At 37.4% G+C, this 21,743-nt stretch overlaps 1 protein-coding gene across 1 annotated transcript in view; it reads right to left on the bottom strand.

The window, feature by feature from the left end:
• The window catches only part of TEX11 (testis expressed 11), a 515,004-nt gene that overhangs the window by 478,358 nt on the left and 14,903 nt on the right, over positions 1–21,743 (bottom strand). Inside the window, 4 exon segments of the mRNA XM_049871470.1 lie at positions 7,550–7,669; positions 7,759–7,779; positions 7,781–7,840; positions 12,698–12,777. Coding sequence (XP_049727427.1) covers positions 7,550–7,669; positions 7,759–7,779; positions 7,781–7,840; positions 12,698–12,777 — 281 coding nt within the window.

The following is a 21,743-nucleotide window of genomic DNA, read 5'->3' as shown; positions in this document are numbered from 1 at the left end:
AAGCCAATATAATGCCATACCCCCTCACTGACCCTCACCCCAAAATCACTTTACCTCCCACCTTAATAAAAAAGACTCATATGCTTCCTTATCCAACATCTAATTGTCCTCTACAATTTAAAATGTCTATCTTTATCTTATGTCCCTTTCCTGCCCAAAATATTTCACAAGGTTCTTAATTTTCACAGCATAGCTAGCTGCTCATCCTTTGTTTTACCGTGGAACTACATTCATATTTCTTTTAAAGGGATTACTCTTGTTGTAATGTATCTGTTTACACACTTGTATCTCCCATAAAATTTACTTTAAGCTCCTATTAGAGAAGTACCACATCCTAATGTTATTCATTTTTTTATCTGTAGTGCACAAAATATCAACTCATACAGGAAGCCCTAAATAAATGTTTATCCCTCTACTATGCACTTGATCAGATTCATTTCCATCTCCTTCTAGTCTATGCCCTATCAACTACCCCCCACCTCTTCTTTATCCAACTCCTCTGATCTTTTCTCCTGCCTTTTCATATTCTGGAAACCCTGGTGGCGTAGTGGTTAAGTACTACAGCTGCTACCCAAGAGGTCGGCAGGTCGAACCTGCCAGGTGCTCCTTGGAAACTCTATGGGGCAGTTCTACTCTGCCCTATAGGGTCGCTATGAATCAGAATCAACTCAACAGCAGTGGGTTTTTTGGTTTTGGTTTCATATTCTACCTACAGTATCTTCATATATACTCTATTTTATACTCTTCCTTTGACCATGCTACTCTCAGGGGCTACAATCCAATTTTTTTCCTTTTCATTGTCAAACACCTTGACAATTACTGTGCCAGTGGTTCTCAAGCTTTAATATGCAACAGAATCATCTGGAAGTCTTGTTAAAATACAGATTGCTGGGCCCTACACTCAGAATTCATAGGGTCTGGGGTGGCACCCAAGAATTTGCATCTCTAATAAGTTCCCAGATGATGTTGGTGCTGTTGGTCTAGGGACTACACTGTGATAATCACAGCTGTAGAACAATCCTATATCAGTGGTTCTGAAACTTTGTAGTCTTAGGAGCCCTGTAACTCTTAAAATTATTAAGGACTCAAAAAGATTTAGCTTATCTAGGTTATACCTATTGATATTTACCATATTAGAATTCAAAAGTAGAAAAGTCTCAAATATGTATTTATTAATTCATTTAAAAATAATAAACCCATTACATGTTAACATATGTTTTATGAAAAATAACTTTATTTCCCAAAAAAAAATTTAGTAAGAAGAATGACACTGTTTTACATTTTTGCAAATCTACTTAATTCTGGCTTAACAGAACTCAGCTAGATTCTCATATCTGCTTCTGCATTATAGCTATTGTGATGCTGTTTTGGTAGAAGTATATGACAAAAATCCAGCCTCATACACAAATGTAGTTGGAAAATAGCCTTTTAAGATAATTGCAGATATTCTTCTCTGATAAGATACTAAAAAAACTCAGCAAATGGTAGGTTCCTAAAGGTTACTTGCACTGTGAATTTTGGAACCATAACAATGAACTTTGCATACCCTATTTACATTAAAATTCACTGGTCTATCTTGAACTTTGAATGGACCTTTAACCCATGCAATGATTTAATAACAACATGCATTAGTAATATGGAAAACACATGTTACTGAGTTATGTATATCTATCAAATGTTGAAACATTTCATCATAATATATCAAAAGAATCACATTTGTGCTCACCACTCTTATTCAACATACTTATGGAGGGTGCAGTCATTGAAATAGGCAAGAAAAGGAAATAAAAGGCGTAGAGACTGTAAAGGAAGAAATAAAGCTGCCCCATCTGCATATGACATAATAGCCTGTGTACAAAATCCCAAGGAATCCATAAAAAAAACCCTCAAGAACTAATAAGTGAGTTCAGCAAGGATGCAGGATACAAGATCAACATTAAAAAAATCAATTCCAGGAGAATCACTTCGTGATTAAGTCCACTCCTCAAAAAAAAAAAGAAAAAAAGAGAACATTGGCAAGAATGGTCAAAATCAACTTTTTCAGAACTCCAGAAATTAACCAAAAGCTTGCACGTCTTAAAAGCATTTATTCATGAAAATTGACTGATTTTTCTGAATAAAAGAATCTTGGTAAGAATAGCAAACTTTATGGTATTTAACTTGCCTATTTCTTTTCCCTTTTCCCCAGCAACACATTAGCTGGGGAAAACAGCAGCCGAGGAGCCACTGGAGGAGACAGAATGAGTCTGGCTCACCCCAAAAAGCCCCATCCTCCAAGACTTGTCCTTATTTGGCCTGACCAGCACTTCTGCAGAAAAGCCCCATTCACAGGACTTCAGTTTTTTTAAGATATAATTCACATTTCATAAAATCCACCATTGTGTATAGAAAATCCTAAGGAATTCAAAAGGTCGTGCAGTCATCACCACTACCTAATTCCAGAACATTTTCATCACCCTGGAAAGAAACCCTACACCCATTAGCAGTAGCCATTCCCAATTCCCTCTCCTCACAGACTCTGGCAACCATTAATCTACTTTCTGACTGTGGATTTGCCTATTCTGTATATTTCATATAAACAGAATCATACAATATGTGGCCTTTTGTGTCTAGCTTCTTTCACTTAGTATGTTTTCAAAGTTCTTCCACGTTGTAGCACGTATCAATACTTCATTCCTTTTATGGTGCAATAATATTTCATTGTGTGGGTATGCCACATTTTGTTTATCCGTTCATCAGTTGATGAAAATTTGTGACTGTTTTGAAGAATTGTCAACCTGCTTTCCACAGAAAGTATACCATTTGACATGCCCACCAACAGTGTGTGAGGGTTTCAATTTTTCCATATCCTCACCAACACTTGTTATTTTCCATTTTTGTGATTACATTACAGAAATCCTTGTGGGTATCTCATTGTGGTGTTTAATTTATATTTCCATGATGGCTAATGATGTTGAGCATCTTTTCATGTGTTTTTTGGCCATTTGTATATCTTCCTTAGAGAAAAGTCTATTCAAGTCTTTTCTCATTTTTCAATTGGGTTATTGGTCTTTTTACTGTTGAGTAGTAAGAGTTCTTTAAATATTCTAGATGTTAGATGCTTATCAGATTTATGATTTTCAAATATTGTATTCCATTTTGCGGGTTGTCTTTTCACTTTCTTCATATTACTTTTTGATGCACATAATTTTTTAATTTTGATGAAGTCCAATTTAACTATTTTTAATTTGGGTGTTTGTGCTTTAAGTGTCATATCAAAGAAATCATTGCCTAACCCAAGGTCATGAAGATTTACACCTTTGTTTTCTTCTGAATTTTATATTCTTAGCTCTTACATTTCCGTCTTTAATCCATTTTTAATTAATTTTTACATACAGTGTGAGGTAGAGGTCCAACTCTATTCTTTTGTATGTGAATATCCAGTTGTCCCACCACTATTTGTTGAAAAGACTATTCTTTCCATCACTGAGTTGTCTTCCTTGTAAAAAATCAATTTACCATAAAATCAAAGATCTATTTCTGGACTCTCAGTTCTATTCCATTGATCTGTATGTCTATGCTTATGCCAGCACCACACCGTCTTGATTACTATTGCTTTGTAGTAAGTTTTCAAATTAAGAAGTGTGAATTCTTCAACTTTGTTCTTCTTTTCAAAGATTGTTTTGTATTTTGTGCATTCTTTGCATTTCCATATGAATTTTAGGATCAGCTTGTTAATTTCTGCCAAAAAAGACAGTTGAAATTTTGAAAGGGATTACATTGACTCTTTAACTCTGTTTGGGGAATACCGTCATTTAACAATATTAAGTCTTCTGATATGTGAACACAAGCTGTCTTTCCATTCATTTAGATCTTCTTCAATTCTTTCAACAATGTTTTATAGTTTTCAGTATACAAGTCTTGCACTTCCTTTTTACATTTATTTTATAAGTATAATTCATAAGTAAAATTATTTCAATTTACAAATGACATGGTCTTGTATATAGAAAATCCTAAGGAATCCACAAAAAAACTATGAAAACTAATGAACAAGCTCTATCAGATTTCAGGGTAGAAGATCAATATATAAACATCAATTGTCTTCCTATCCACTAGCAATGAATAAACCAAAAATAAAATGAAGAAATCGTTTATATTTATAATAACGTTAAAAAATAAAATTAGGAATAAATTTAACAAGAGAAGTGCAAGACTTTTACACTGAAAAACTACAAAACATTGTTGAAATAAATTAAAGAAGACCTAAAAAAATGGAAAGATATTCCAAGTTCATGCATTAGAATAGTTAGTATCGTGAAGATGGCAATACTCCCCAAATTAAGCTACAGATTCAGTGCAATCTCTATCAAAAGTCCAGTTGGCTTTTTTTGCAGAAATTGACATACTAATCCTAAAATTCATATAGAAATTCAAGGGACTCAGAAAAATTAAAACAATCTTGAAAAAGAAGAACAAAGTTGAAGGGCTCACTTCTTAAATTTCAAAACTTAGTGCAAAGCAACAATAATCAAAACAGTGTGGTACCAACATATGGATAGACATGTAGACCAATGGAACTAAATTAAGAGTCCAGAAACAAATCCTTACATTTGTGGCAAACTGACTTTTGACAAGGGTGCTAAGACAATTCAATGGGAAAAGAATAGTCTTTTCAATAAATGGTACTGGGACAACTGAATAATCACATGCAAAAGAATGAAATTGGGCCTCTACTTCACACTATATACAAAAATTAACTCAAAATGGATCAATGACCAAAACGTAAAAGCAAAAACTATAAACCTCTTAGAAGAAAACATTCAGGTAAATTTTCAGAACTTTGTATTGCACAATAGGTTCTTAGATAGTACACCAAAACTGCATAAGAAAAGAAAAAAATAGATAAATTGAACTTTATCAAAGTTAAAAACATTTGTGCATCAAAGGATATTATCAAGAAAGTAAAAAGACAACCTACAAAATGGGAGAAAATATTTGTAAATCATGTTTGATAAGGTTTTAATATCCAGAATGTATATTTAAAAAAACTCACAGAGCTCAACAACAAAAAGACAAATAACCCAGTTTTTAAAAATGACAAATGACTTAAATAGACATTTCTCCAAAAAAAGATATATAAATGTCCAATAAGCAAAAGAAAAGATGCTCAACATCATTAGTCATTAAAAAGAAACGCAAATCAAAACCACAATGGGATAGACACATCCAAACACCTTGAGGGACTGAGTTACTGGGGCTGAGGGCTGGGGACCATGGTCTCAGGGGACATCGAAGTCAACTGGCATAACACAGTTCATAAAGAAAATGTTCTACCATCCTACTTTGGTGAGTAGTGTCTGGGGTCTTAAAAGCTTGCGAGCAGTCATCTAAGATACATCTATTGGTTCCAGTCCCTCCAGAACAAAGGAGAATGAAGTAAGCCAAAGACTCAAGGAAAATATTAGTCCAAAAGACTAATGGACCACATAAAACACAGCCTCCACCAACCTGAGCCCAGAAGAAGTAGATGGTGCCTGGCTATCATCACCAATCGCTCTGACAGAGATCACAATAGAGGGTCCCAGACAGAGCAGGAGAAAAATGTAGAAAATTCGAATTCACAAAAAAAAAAAAAAAAGACCAGACTTTCTGGTCGACAGAGACTGGAGGAACCTCCGAAACAACATGCCTCCAGACACTCTGCGAACTCAAAACTGAAGTCATTCCCAAAGTCCACCTTTCGGCCAAAGATTAGACAGACCTACAAAACAAACAATAACACACAAGAGGAACGTCCTTCTTAGTTCAATCAGGTATATGAGACCAAATGGGCAACACCTGCCCCACAGCAAAGATGAGAAGGCAAGAAGGGACAGTAAAACTGGACAAATGGACATGGGGAACCCAGAGTGGAAAAGGAAAGGGGAAGAGTGCTGATACAATACAGGGATGGCAACCACTGTCACAAAACAATTTGTGAATAAATTTTTGAATGAGAAACTAATTTGAGTTGTAACTTTCAACTAAAGCACAATAAAAACTTTAAAAAAGAAACAAAACAACCACAATGAGATACCACTTCATGTCTATGAGGATGGCTATTATAAAAAAATAAAAAAATTAAAAACCAGAAAATAAGTGGTGAAGAGGATGTGGAGAAACCGGAACCCTTGTCCATTGCTGGTGCAGCCACTATGGAAAACGGTTTGGTGGTTTCTCAAAAAGTTAAATACAGAATTATCATTAAAAAACCCTCTACTCCAAGGTATATACCCAAAACAATCAAAACCAAGAGCTCAAACAGATATTTGTATGCCAATGTTTACTGATACATTGTTCACAATAGTCAAAATTATGAAAACTATCTAAGTGTCCATCAAATGATGAATGGATAAAATACATACAATGTGACATTAATTAACCATAAAGAGAAATGAAATTCTGATACACGCTACAACATGGATTAACCTTGAAAACATTGTGCTAAGCGAAATTAAGTCAGACAAAGAAGGACAAATACTGTATGATTCCACTTACACGAAATATCTACAATAGACAAATTGATAGAGACAAAGTAGATTAGAGGTTACCAGGGTCTGGAGTGGGGAGAGAATGGAGAGTTGTTGCTCAATGGGTACAAAGTTTCCCTTTGGGGTGATGAGAAATTTTTACAAATTGATAGTTGTGATGGTTGAACAACATTGTTCACTTAAAAGCGGTTAAAATGACAAATGTTTTGTTATATACATTTTACCACAATAAAAAAAATTGTATTAAAAATAGGAGGATTACCCTAGATGACACCTAAGGTCTCTTTCATTTTAGAATTATTTAATAACAAAGAGCGAACTCATCACAGATTACGTGATATCAACTGAAAATTCACATTTAACTGCATGGTGACAGAAAGGAGGAAACCCAGAAGCCAATGAAAGGTGAAGCACAACTTTGTACACTGTGTGATAGCAGCAGATTTCTAGAAAAATCAGCAAACAACCCGGAACAATTGCAAATGAGAAGGTTCTTTTCAGGCAAATATTTTAAGCAGACTGTGAATGTAAGAGAGAGACACAGAGTCAGGTCGTTCAAGTACAGGCTGCTGCCATAAATAAAGTGACAGACATTACATGCAGTGATTGAAAATGATGTTTAGCTATGTTTCAGTCTTTCAACCTCACCCACTCTCACACAGATACCAATCACCATTAGAAATATCACCTCCAAGATGTAAGACAGAGATAAAAAGCTCAAATATAATTTCCTATAAGGCCAGTGAAGGAGCCCCAGTGGTGTGATGGTTAAAGCGATCGACTGCTAACCAAAGGCAGGCAGTTCGAAGCCATCAGTGGCTCCATGGGAGAAAGATGTGCAGTCCGATTCCATAGAGATTCACAGCCTTGGAAACCCTATGGGGTCAACTATGAGTCGGAATCGAATGAACGACAGTGGGGCTGGGTGGGTATAAGGCCAATGAAACCTGACTTTCTTCTGGTATATTATATCTTATCACTTTTGTACATTACATATACAAAATGGTCCACTGCAAGGGCCTGGTGACTACAATACCTACTGATTCAGCCTGATATGAAAGCACTTTGAAGAGGTCCTTTTCCACAGCAATCTTATGCATGGTCAAGTGGGTCTCAGTGGAGCTCCTCTGCATTAATTTGACATATAATTTCTCCAGACTCTGGAAAATAAAACCACAATACAATATAATGATGAAAATAACCACAGATGTTACTAGTAATTGCTACAGCTAGAAGTCAGAAAACTTACAGCCACGGCAGCTTGAAAAAAATTCATCAGCCATCACAGCATTTCCAGCATTCACCCACCCTTTTCCAGTTTTCATATTCATCTAGAAGAGAGAAGTTAGAAAATAATTATTTAAAATTCACACCTCCCCCAAACTAATTCTTTATTATATAAGCAGATATTGGAGAAAGTATTTATCCTCTGTTCGTATTCAGTAGTATAACTGTATGGATTAAACTGTGTCCCCCCAAAATAAGTGTTGAAAATCCTAACCCCTATACCTGTTTTTTTTTTTTTTATACCTGTGGTTATAATTTCATTTTGGAATGGGTTTCTTTGTTATGTTAATGAGGCAGTATTAGTGTAGGGTGTGTCTTAAGGCAATCTCTTTTGAGATATAGAAGAGCAGATTGAGCAAGCAACCAAGCAAGAAAGCAGAGATGGGGGAAGATAGATGCCATGCCACATGAGGATCTCCGAGGAATGAAGAAATAGAAGCTGAAAAGATACAAGGACCTTCCCCCAGCGCCAACAGAGAGAGGAAGACTTCGCCTAGAGCCGACACCCTGAATTCAGACTTCTAGCCTCCTAAACAATGAGAAAATAAGTGTGTGTTTGTTAAGTCATCCACTTGTGGTATTTCTGCAATAGCAGCACTAGATAACGAAGACAATAAGTAACCCACAGGAAACAACAAGTTAACGGTCAGCATTTATTAGCGCTATGTGTTTTGTTTCGAACTCCGTAATTTAAGAGAAATGGTCTTAAGGAGGAGCCCTGATGGTGCAGTGGTTAAGAGTTTGGCTGCTAACCAAAAGGTCAGCAGTGCAAATCTACCAGCCACCCCTTGGAAACCCTATGGGGCAGTTCTACTCTGTGCTACAGGGCTGCTATGAGTCGGAATCAACCCCACGGCAATAGATTTGTTGTTTTGTTAAGAAGAGTAATAACAACAACAACAGAAAATTAATAGACTTGAAAACACATCTTCTGAAGAAATATTAAAAGAAAGCATTGGGATAATTTAGATAGGAAAAGAAAGTTCTGAAAACTTCGCCTTTCACATACTTGATGAAAATCACTATATGATAAACATTAGACTATAAGTCAACACACTTGGGTTCTAGATCTTATTCCATATCTAATACAATTTTTATTAATTCAACAAACATTTATCAAGTTTCCTTTACATGCCAGGCACCCTGAAGAAGCTCAAGTATTGTAAGTGATAAACATCTAAATAAATAATTGATATTTTATATGTGCAAATGCTATGGAAACAAACAAGGATTAAATCAAGAGGGAGGACTGAGCACATGGTACAGCCACTCCTCCTACCATAAATCCCTAGAAATGACATAACAAAAATATTGATAGGTACACATAGAGATATATAGACATACATCTTCCTTAGAAAGAAAAGACATACATATTGTTCTTATTCAGTAACTGTCCTGGAATATAAGGACCATTTTCAGTGAACCTGAAATTATGAAGAACCTCTGAAAAACAAACAGCAAATGGGATGAGGCAGAAATCGACATCCCAACATTCACAATAATGCTAAATGTAGAAACACCCTTGGCTGTGAACAATAGGAGCATCAGGCAGTTAGCCTCCCCACAAAAAGTATCTGCCTCATCTCCAGAAGGGGGCAGCATGTACAATAACTTGGGCTGGAGAGAACTAGCAGAGTTCCCGGTGGCTGACAACACAGGTCAAAAGCAAAACATCCTGTGCTTTCTCTCCATCGGGGACTGCATTCAGGCTATAGCAAATAGTGACACAGCATTCACAGAAGACTACCAAGGAATCTCAAATCAAATACGAGCAAGAACCACCAAACCTTTGAGGGAAACAAATAGCATGAAAGGGTATCACACTCAACAAATAGAATATCCAAGGGAATATAATTAAGAGAGCTTACAGATGGAAACATGAAGAGAAATAAAATTATTATCCACAGAGTCAAATGATAGTTAGAATCATGAAAATGATTCTTTTAGTTTTCATTTTTTGGAATCGACAATGCCCAAAATGCAAATGTTAGAGGTGCCAGAAGCTGGAAGGCTAAAAGGGAGAAGAAGTAGAGAGAATGGTACTAATACCCTCACAAAGTGGGAAGTAAGAATATAATCTCCAAAGTTAATGGAAAAATAAGTAAAAGTTTAAATATATTATGTAAAGTTTAAAAGGTACATCGCACAAATTATGCATAACATTACTAACAAAAATTGGGAAGGGCTACAGGGATAGGTAGAATAAGTGGGGGAAATCCTCATCTATCATCACAGGAAACAAAGAGATCATATATAAAGCTGATAAATCCAGCATTAGCGGTACACGTATATGACTAAGATACATTGAGGTAACCATGAGAAGAAAAAACATAAGTGGTTACAAGTAATAGCTTCAAAATATAAAGACATATGCACAGGTCAATTCATTGCAGCACCCAAATGTCCATCAATAGGGGGCTGGTTGCATATAAGGTATATGATTATACCATGTAAGGTAAAATGGCCAAAGATGGTACACTGAACATCATTAATAACTACAATGGATTAAAACTAATTAAATATGTTAAAATCCATGAGTTCATACAGATACTTTAAAAAAAAACTAGTTGGCCACCTTTCAAGGGTGTTAGGGAATCAACTTATTCTGAAAACTGCAAAACAAAGGGAAAGAAACAAGCATTCAATCTGGCTTTCAGGGGAAATTTTTGTCTCTATTCCAGTTAACAAACAAAGAAGGAATGACAGAATTAGAATATGCAAATCCTTGCAGAAATAATGGATCTCGGGATAATGATCATCAAAAGGTACTAACACAATAAAAAAGAGATAAGCAGACGTTGACGGCCCCGATGGAAGTACATCACTCTGCCTATGAATCATTCCTTACAAAGGCTGAACCTGAATATCTGAACACGCCTCTAGACCTAACTACTAGTTCAAAGGAAAAACAAGGCACTGAGGACTATGTGAAATGACACGATGAGAATGCAATTATCAAAATCCAAGATTTAGAAAACTCTATAGGACAGACAAATAACCTGGTTTCTTCAACAAATAAAAAAAGGAGGGCTGTGTAAACTTTCAACAAAAACAAAATACAATGATTTTTTAAAAATCAAAGGAAAAACATTTTTTTAAAGGAGGGAGAAATATGTAGATTAAGAGATAGATTAAAATACAATGTCTGGACTTTCTTTGATCCTGCTTCTAAGAAATCAAGTGCAGAAAGAGAGAGACAGGGGCAGACAGGCTGGATATTTGATGATTTTTAGGAAATTTTTGTCAAATTTTATCAGGCGTGATAATAGGTATGGAGTTCACTTGACTAAAAAAGAGACTTTGTCTTTTAAAGACACATACTGAAATATTTATAGACAAAATGATATGTTTTGGATTTGCTTCAAAAAAAAAATCCAGCAAAGGTGTGGGGGGAGCAGCGGTTGCTGCTGGAGGAGATACAGATGAAACAAATGAGTCACTGGTTACTCTAGCTGGATGATGGGTAAATGGGGGAATCATGGTACTATCTTAGCTATTTTTGTGTATGTTTGAACTTTTCCATAACGAAATATCTTTCTAAAAACATTAGGAAAAATATTTTTCCACTAAAAAAAAAAATGTAGTTGCCTCTAGGGAGTAAGACAGTGGGTAGGGAGGGAGTGGGCGGAGAGCTACTTTTCAACACTTCCATAACTTTTGTGAAAATTTTTATTTTATTTAAACATATATATTTGTATGTATGCTACATACATACATATGTATGAATGTGGGAAGTAAATGCTCAAATAAATCAATTTTTAAAATAATAAAAATGCAAGGGAAGGACTTCTAGTTCCAGTCATGATTATTATTTTTACATGTCTTCAAGTCAGCTCCAACTCATAGTGATCTTATGTATAACAGAATGAAACATTGCCCGTCCTGCACCATCCTTACAATCATTGCTATGTTTGAACCCATTGTTGCAGCACTGTCAACCCATGTGGTTGAGGGCCTTCCTCTTTTTCATTGATCCTCTGCCTTACCAAGCATGATGCCCTACTCTAGGGATTGGTCCCTCCTGACAACATGTCCAAAATAAGTGAGACGAAGCCACACCATCCTTGCTTCTCAGGAGCACTCTGGCTGTACTTCCTCCAAGATAGATTTGTTTGTTCTTCTGGCAGTCTGTGGTGTATTCAATATTCTTCGCGGACACAAAATTCTAATTTTAACTCCACAACACCTTAAGGTAGATAATATTATTCCCATTTTACAAATGAGGATCTTCCAAAGTCACACAGTTAGTAAGCCACAAAGTTCAGATTCAAACCTAGGTCTGCAGACTTCAAATCCTGTACTCTTTACTTGCTGAATGCTACATAATTTTCATTATTTATTACTCCAAAAAATTCTTTTAAGACTAAATAATACTATTCAATCCTTCTAGATGTAGAAACTGTTATTCTAACAAGTTAGAGGTGGTAAAAGCAAAAATAATTCATAAATTCTGAATTATAAGTTCAATATTGAGTCCACTGAACTACTGTAATAACAACTATAGTACTGTTGAGACCTTTAACTCTAGTAAATACACCTATCATAAAAGGAACATGGATAGCATTAAAGGATTCAACCTCCTTCCAGATTTACACTAACTTCAATCGTCTTCATAAGAACCACCACCATCTCATTGCATTTGAGTGGTCCCTGGGTGGCACAAATGGTTGAACACTCAACTGCTAACTGAAAGGCTGACGATTCGAACACACCCACAGGCGCCTTGGAAGAAAGGCCTGGCAATCTGCTTCTGAAAGGTCACAGTCTTGAAACCAGATGCAGTGCTGTTCTACTCTGCATACATGAGGTCTCTATGAGTAAGAATAAACTCAACGGCAACGGGTTTGGTTTTTTTATTTTTCATTCCATTCGCACGTTCTCCTCAATTAATTGGGACTTACCAAAATCTGTCTTCGAACAGCTTCTTCTGAAGGAATTGAGCCTTCACACATGCACACTAGCTTGCAAGCAACATGACGTACTGCAAAATAGTAATTAGACACCCATGAACACAAAACATTATCCTTTTATATATACCTATAAGGAGAAATGAGGACAGATGTGAAACCAGTTTTGTAGCTATTATTAAAAATAAGAACTCTAAAGACCTTTTTTAAAAGCAATTTTCAAAAGTATATGACCTTCTGCATCCCACTTTGAAGTGTGGCATCTGGGGTCTTAAACACTAGCGAGCAGCCATCTAAGATGCATCAATGAGTCTCAACCCACCTGGATCAAAGGAGAATGAAGAACACCAAGGTCACATGATAACTATGAGCCCAAGAGACAGAAAGGGCTACATGAACTAGAGACTTACATCATCCTGAGACCAGAAGAACTAGATGGTGCCCGGCCACAACCGATGACTGCCCTGACAGGGAGCACAAGAGAGAACCCCTGAGAGCGCAGGAGAACAGTGAGATGCAGACCCCAAATTCTCATGAAAAGACCAGACTTAATGGTCTGACTGAGACTAGAAGGACCCCGGCGGTCATGGTCCCCAAACCTTCTGTTGGCCCAGGACAGGAACCATTCCCAAAGACAACTCATCAGACATGGAACGGACTGGACAATGGGTTGGAGAGAGATGCTGATGAGGAGTGAGCTACTTGCATCAGGTGGACACTTGAGACTATGTTGGCATCTACTGTCTGGAGGGGAGATGGGAGGGTAGAGGGGGTTAAAAATTGGCAAAACAGTCATGAAAGGAGAGACTGGAAGGAGGGAGTGGGCTGACTCAATAGGGGGAGACTAAGTGGGAGTATGTAGTAAGGTGTATATAAGTTTATATGTGACAGACTGACTTGATTTGTAAACGTTCACTTAAAGCACAACAAAAATTATTTTTAAAAAAGTACATGACCTAAGATTCATCAAATAAATCATCTGCTTCATGCTCCAGTCACAGAAATATTTAATTCTCAAATTTTAATTTCTCCAGGTCTTAAATACCAAAGACTCACTGAAGATACATGACTCCATGTAATGTTCTTGTATGTACCATGTTAGCAGGAGAATAATTCTAAAGATATCAGCATCTGACAAAATCTCTGCACATCAGGACAGTTTTAGATTTTTTCTCTTAAAATGTGAAACTTTCTAAATATACTCTTTTGTGTAGATGACTCAGGAGTTCTTGAGACAGAATTTAGTAAATACAAATATCTTCACTATACTGTTTATTTTCCCTATTTTTAAGTTTGAGTAATTGCGACCTCTTTATTTCTGTAGTTTCATCATAAAACATAGCCAAGCTTTTTAAAGATGACTTCACATACAACTGAGTTAGTTGCCTTAACATTAGATTTCAGCAGTCATTTCTAAATAATATTTCAATGAAAAAGAGAATATTTGCCCAACTAAATTTATGTGGTCAATGAAGTGGTCAGATCTTTACTATCTGTCACAAAATGTAAAATTTGTTAATTCCTTTACACAATTAATTTGTTTCTTGGAAAAAATCTTTTTGTCAAGTAATTTCTAATCATATATTTACATTTACTTACATTTCCAGTTTTGAAAATGTTTATTTTCTTTTTTCCAAAGTTTCCTAATTTTTCAGTATTCTCAAGGACCTTGATGTCTCAATTATTTCCTCTCTTCAAAGGCATCTTCAGTACCTCCCTCTCAACTTACTCCTTCCCCTCTACCTTCAAACACACCCACCTCCGGGTGGGGGGGGGAAGGAATTGACCACACTGCACTTCAAGCTACCATTCCATTTCTCCTCTCCCTCACAACTATATGAATTGAATGATCTACTTGCTATCTCTATTTTATTGCTGCCCACTCATTTTCAGTAAGCCCCAGCAATCTGTTTTGCGTCCTTACTACTTTACATGAACAGCAGTCCCAAAGATCACCTTCCCTGACTTCACAGCAACATTTCACAATGGTCACCATACCCTTGGCCTCACACTATCCAGGTTCAGCATTCATTAATGTCCCTCTGTAGAAAACTTTGCAGTCTAAGAATGCTACTCCGACCACAACATTCATGATACAGCTGTTTATAGTTATTAACCAACAAGTCTTCAGGCCAAAGGTGTTTTAGGCTGAGACCACTTCAGTATAAAGATGTTTTCTCTGTTCCTTTAGCTCTATCCAGCCTTTTCTTCACCCCCCTATATTATAAGCATCTTGCTCCGTTGTTTGCTGACTAACTCTGATGAACATCTGCCTTACTCTGCTCCATCAGTGCCCACAGTCTGATATCTGAATTGACTTCAGACAACATATAATGTTGTGCCCTCTAGCATTTATGAGTTCTTTATTTTTATTCTTAATTGACCTTTAATCTATTTTTTTCCCAGACACTCAAGCATAGTATGTGCCCGGTATCTTTGTTCTGGAGTCTTGCCTTATACCTTTCACCTACTGTCTGTCATAACATGGCATGACAACCTCATACAGAATAAATATGCAGTGAAAAAGTGAGTAATGAGTCTCCTTTAGAATTTTTTTTAATTATATTGTACTTTAGGTGAATGTTTACAGCTCAAATTACTTTCTTATTAAAAAATTTATGTACAAATTGTTTTCTGACATTGGTTGCCATCCCCACATTTTGTCAGCACTCTCCCCCTTTCCCTTTACACCCCGGGTTCCCTGTGTCCATTTGTCCAATCTTCCTGTCGCTTCCTGCTTTGCTTTGTCTTTACTTCTGGGCAGGTGTTGCCCATTTGGTCTCGTACACTTGATTGAACTATGAAGCACACTCCTCATGTGTGTTATTGTTTGTTTTATAGGCCTGTCAAACCTTGGCTGAAAGGTGAACTTTGGGAGTGGCTTAGTTCTGAGTTACCAGAGTGTCTGGGGGCTGTAGTCTTGGAGTTCCTCCAGGCCTTGTCAGAACAGTAAGTCTAGCTTTATTTTTTTTTTTCATGAATTTGAATTTCCTTCTACATTTTTCTCCCATTCTGTCCATGACTCTCCATTGTAATCCCTGTCAGAGCCATCAGCAGTGGTAGCTGGGCACCATCTAGTTCTGTGCTCAGGCTGGTGAAGCTTGTGGTTCACGTGGTCCTTTAGTCTTTTGGACTAATATTTCCTTGTGTCTCTGATTTTCTTCATTCTCATTTGCTCTGGACAGAATGGGACCACTAGATATATCTCAAAGGGCCACTAGCAAGCTTTTAAGGCCCCAGGCACTACTCACCAAGGCAGACTGTAGAACATTTTCATTACGAACCATGTTATGCCAATTGAGACCATGGTCTCCAGCCCTCGGCTGCAGTAAGTAACTCGGTCCCTCAAGCTGGTTGGATGTGTCTAGGAAGCTTCTATGACTGCCTTGGTCAAGTTGTGCTAACTTCCCCTATATTGTGTGTTGTCTTTCCCTTCACCAAAGTTAACACTTGTCTACTACCTGGTTAGTGATTTCCCCTCCTAAACCCTCCAGTCCCTCATAACCATCAAAGATTGTTTTTTTTCACCTGTGTGTAAACAGAATTTTCTTGTTTCTTTATAATAGTGGTCTCATACAATATTTTTCCTTTTGTGATTGACTTATTTCATTCAGCATAATGACCTACAGATTCATCCAGGTTGTGAGACATTTCATGGATTCACCATTGTTCTTTACAGTTGCATAGTATTTCATTGTGTGTTCTTGTCATTGATAGATGTCGTCGAGTCGGTTGCAACTCACAGCGACTCTATGCACAACAGAAGGAAACGCCCAGTCCTGTGCCATCCTCACAATAGTTGTTGTTTGAGTCCATTGTTGCAGCCACTGACCAACCATCTCATTGAGGGTCTTCCTCTTTTTCGCTGATCATCTACTTTAAAGAAGGATTAATTCCTTCTCTAGGGACTTGTCCCTCCTGATAAGACGTCCAAAGGATGTGAGATGAAATCTAACCACCCTTACTTCTAAGGAACATTTTGGCTGTACTTCCTCCAAGACAGATTTGTTCGTTCTTCTGGCAGTCGATGATATATTCAATATTCTTCAACAACACCATAATTCAAATGATTCAATTCTTCTTTGCTCTTCCTTCTTCATTGTCTAGATTTCACATGCATATGAAGTGACTGAAAACACCACGGCTTGGGTCAGGAGCACCTTAGCCCCTTAAAGTGACATCTTTGCTTTTTAATTCTTTAAAAAGATCTTTTGTAGCAGATTTGCCCAATGCAATGAGTCATTCGATTTCTTGACTGCTGCTTCCATGGGCGTTGATTGTGAATCCAAGTAAAATGAAACCCTTAACAACTTCGATATTTTCTCCATTTATCATGACGTTGCTTACTGGCCCACTTGTGAGAATTTCTGTTTTCTTTATGTTGAGGCGTAAGCCGTAGTGAAGGCTATAGTCTTTGATCTTCGTCAGTAGTGCTTCAAGCCCTCTTCACTTTCAGCAAGCAAGGTTGTGTCATTTGCATATCGCAGGTTGCTAATGAGTCTTCCTCCAATCCTTATGCTGCGTTCTTCCTCATATAATCCAGCTTCTCAGATTATGTGCTCAGCATACCAATTGAATAAGTATAGTGGAAAAATACAACCCTGACATACACCCTTCTTGACATTAAACCACACAGTATTTCCTTGTTCTGTTCAAACAAATGTCTATTGGTCTATGTACAGGTTCCTCATGAATACAATTAAATGTTCTGTAATTCCCATTCTTTGCAATGTTATCAATAATATATTGTGATCCACACAGTCGAATGCCTTTGCATACTCAATAAAACACAGATAGACATCTTCCTGGAATTCTCTACTTTCAGCCAAGATCTATCTGACATCAGCAATGACATCCCTTGTTCCACATCCTCTTCTGAATCTGGCTTGAATTTCTGGCAGTTCCCTGTTGATGTATTGCTGTAACTGCTTTTGAATGATCTTCACGAAATTTTACTTGTGTGTGATGTTAACGATACTGTTCAATAATTTTTGCATTCTATTGGATAAGCTTTCTTTGGAACAGGTAAAAATATGGATCTCTTCCCTTGGTTGTCCAAGTACTTGTCTTTCAAATTTCTTGGCATAAACGAGTGAGTACCTCCAGCACTGCATCAGTTTGTTGAAACATCTCATTGTTTTTCGCCAATGCCTTCACTACAGCTTGGACTTCTTCCTTTGGTACCATCAGTTCTTGATCATATGCTACCTCCTGAAATGGTTAAATGTCAACCTATTCTTTTTGATAAAGTACCTCTGTGTATTCCTTCCTCCTTCTTTTGATGCTTCCTGCATCGTTTAATATTTTGCCCACAGAATCCTTCAATATTGCAACTCAAGGCTTGAATTCTTTCTTCAGTTTTTTCAGCTTGAGAAATGCTGAGCATGTTCTTCCCCTTTGGTTTTCTAACTCCAGGTCATTGCACATTTCGTTATAATACTTTACTTTGTCTTCTCAAGCCACCCTTTGAAATCTTCTGTTCAGCTCTTTTACTTAATCTTTCCTTCCTTTCGCTTTAGCTACTGTACATTCAAGAACAAGTTTCAGAGTCTTCTGATATCCGTTTTGGTCTTTCTTTCCCGTCTTTTTAATGACCTCTTGCTTTCTTCATGTATGATGTCCTTGACGTCATTCCACAACTTGTTTGTTCTTTGGTCACTAGTGTTCAATGTGTCAAATCTACTCGTGACATGATCTCTAAATTCCAGTGGAATATACTCAAGGTCATACTTCAGCTCTAGTGGACTTGTTTTAATTTTCTTCATCTTCGACTTGAACTTGCATAGGAGCAACTGATGGTCTGTTCAGCAGTCAGCCCTTGGCCTTGTTCTGACTGATAATACTGACCTTTTCCATTGTTTCTTTCCACAGATGTAGTTGATTTGATTCCTGTGTATTCCATCTGGCAAGGTCCACGTGTATACCTGATGTTTGTTGTTGAAAAAAGGTATTTGCAATGAAGAAATCATTGGTCTTTCAAAATTCTCTCATGGATCTCTGGCATCATTTCTATCACCAAGGCCATATTTTTCAACTACTGTTTCTTCTTCTTTGTTTTCAACTTTTGCATTCCAATCACCAGTAATTATCAATGCACCTTGATTGCATGTTTGATCAATTTCACACTGTAGAAGTTGGTAGAAATCTTCAATTTCTTCATCTTTGGCCTTAGTGGTTGGCATGGAAATTTGCATAATAGCAGTATTAACTAGTCTTCCTTCTAGGTGTATGGATATTATCCTATCACTGACAGTGTTGTACTTCAGGACAGATCTTGAAATGTTCTTTTTGACAATGAATGCAATGCCATTCCTCTTCATTTTGTCATTCCCAGCATAGTAGACCATATGATTGTCCAATTCAGAATAGCCTGTACCAGTCCTTTTCAACTCACTAGGATGGAGTGTCTAGGATGGAGCCCTGGTGGTGCAGTGGTTAAGCGTTCAGCTGTTAACCAGAAAGTCAGCAGTTGGAATCCACCAGCTGCTCCTTGGAAACCCTATGGGGCAGTTCTACCCTATCCTATAGGTCACTATGAGTCAGAATTGGCTCAACGACAATGGGGTTGATGCCTAGGACATAGATGTTTATGCATTCCATTTCATTTTTGACAACTTCCAATTTTCCTAGATTCATACTTTGTACAGTTTGCTGCTGTTTCTTCTCATTTTGAGTCCTGCCGCATCAGCAAATGAAGGTCCCAAAATCTTGACTCCATCCATGTCGTTAAGGTCGACTCTGAGGAAGCAGCTCTTCCCTAGTCATCTTTTGAGTGCCTTCCAACCTGAGGGCTCATCTTTCAACACTATATCAGACTATGTTCTGCTGTATGTCCTATACTTGGTTTATCCATTAATCTGTTGGAGCCCTAGTGGCACAATAGTTAAGAGCTACAGCTGCTAACCAAAAGGTCGGCAGTTCGAATCCACCAGCCACTCCTTGGAAAGCTTATGTGGCACTTCTACTCTGTCCTATAGGGTCACTATGAGTCAGAATCTACAGCAATGGGTTTGATTTTTTGGTATTCATCTGTGGATGAGCACTAAGGTTGTTTCCATCTTATTGCTGCTGTGAATAATGCTGCAGTGAACATTGGTGTGCATATGTCTATTCGTGTGATGATTCTTATTTCTCTAGGATGTATTCCCAGGAGTGGGATTGCTGCATAATATGATATTTCTATTTCTAGCTTTTTAAGGAGGCACCGTTATCACTTTGGTTGTACCATTTCACATTCCCACCAGCAGTGCATCCCATATCCGTTGCCATTGAGTGGATTCCAATCATAGTGACCCTACAGGGTATGATCTCCCCACAACCTCTCCAACATTTGCTATTTTCTGTTTTTTTGATTAGTGCCAGTAATGTCAGGGTGAGATGATTTCTCATTGTAGTTTTGATTTGCATTTCTCTGATGCCTCATGATCATAAGCATTTCTTCATGTGTCTGTTAGCCACCTGAATGTCTTGAATTTTTTCTTTTGGACTCCTGTCTTTGTTTTTTTTTCTTCCCAGTTCTAACCAGAGAATTGAAGATTAAAATGTCACCACGAAGTTCATCTCTCAACATCAATGGTTCTTAACATTTGGTGAACATGAGAATTACCTGAAATTTTTTTTCAAATTATATAGATGCCAAGCTTCATCCTAAATCTACTTAATCAAAACCTCCAAGGTTGGGGTGGGGGAAGAGGTTAGATCAGATGGCAATGAGGTGCCCTGCCAGCTCTGGCAGATGAAAACACAGGGTCTCACCTGTTGTGCACCCCAATATCTAATTAAGAACTGCTTTTTTTATATATAGGTAGTGAGGCAGTACCCTGGATGAGGTCCTAGGGCTGCAGTGCTCACTTCATCTACCATATTCCTGCTATTTGATGAGTAGTGAAAACCAGTCAGAACAATGTTCCTTGATATGCAGAATGGCATGAGTTTAGAGTTAATGTATATTTTTTAATGTATAATTGGATTTTATTGGATCCAATTTTTTTGATGCTGTTTTTGTGCTTTAGGTGAAAGTCTACATCTCAAGTTAATTTCCAATACAAAAATTTATACACATATTGTTATGTGACAGTAGTTGCAATCCCTGTAATGTGACAGCACACTCCCCTTTCCACCCAGCGTTTCTTGTGTCCACTCAACCTGTCCCTTCCTGCCTTCTCATCCTACCTCCAGGCAGGAGCTGCCTCTTTGGTCTCCTGTATCTGCTTGAACTAAGAAGCACACTCTTCATGAGTATTATTTTATGTTTTATACTCCGGTTTAATCTTTGTCTGAAGAGTGGGCTTCAGGAATGGTTTCAGTTCTGGGTTACCACGGCATCTGGGAACATGGCTTCGGGAGTTCCTCCAGTCTCAGTCAGACCATTAAAACTGCTCTTTTTATGTGATTTTGAATTCTGCTCCACACTTTTCTCCCGCTCCATCAGGGAATCTTTGTTGTGTTCCCTGTCAGGGCAGTACTGATTGTAGCCGGGCACCATCTGGTTCTTCTGGTCTCAGGCTGATGAAGTCTCTGGTTTATGGGGACTTTTTTCTCTTGGGCTAGTATTTTCCTTGTGTCTTTGGTGTTCATTCTCCTTTGCTCAAAGTGAGTTGGGACCAATTGATACATCTTAGATGGCCTCTTGCAAGCTTTTAAGACCAATAACGTCACTCACCAAAGTGGGAAAAAGAACATTTCCTTAACAAACTTTGTTATGCCAATTGACTTAAATGTCCCCTGAAACCATGATCCCCAAACCTACACTGTCCCTCAAAATGTTTGGTTGGTTCAAGAAACTTCTCAGCTTTTGCATTAGTCCAATTGCGCTGACTTCCTCTGTATTGTGTGCTATCCCTCCCTTTGCCTAAGATAATTCTTGTCTACTACCTAGTTAGTGAATTCCGCTCTCCCTCCTTCCCCACCCTCATAACATCAAAGAATCTTTTCTTCTGCGTTTAAATATTTTCTTGATTTCTTATAATAGTGGTCTTATACAATATTTGTCTTTTTTGTGATTGACTAATTTCACTCAGCATAATGCCCTCCAGATTCA

The sequence above is a fragment of the Elephas maximus genome, chromosome X (genome assembly GCF_024166365.1).
Source record: "Elephas maximus indicus isolate mEleMax1 chromosome X, mEleMax1 primary haplotype, whole genome shotgun sequence".
NCBI lineage: Eukaryota > Metazoa > Chordata > Mammalia > Proboscidea > Elephantidae > Elephas > Elephas maximus.
This window is presented reverse-complemented; position numbering and strand designations above follow the sequence as displayed.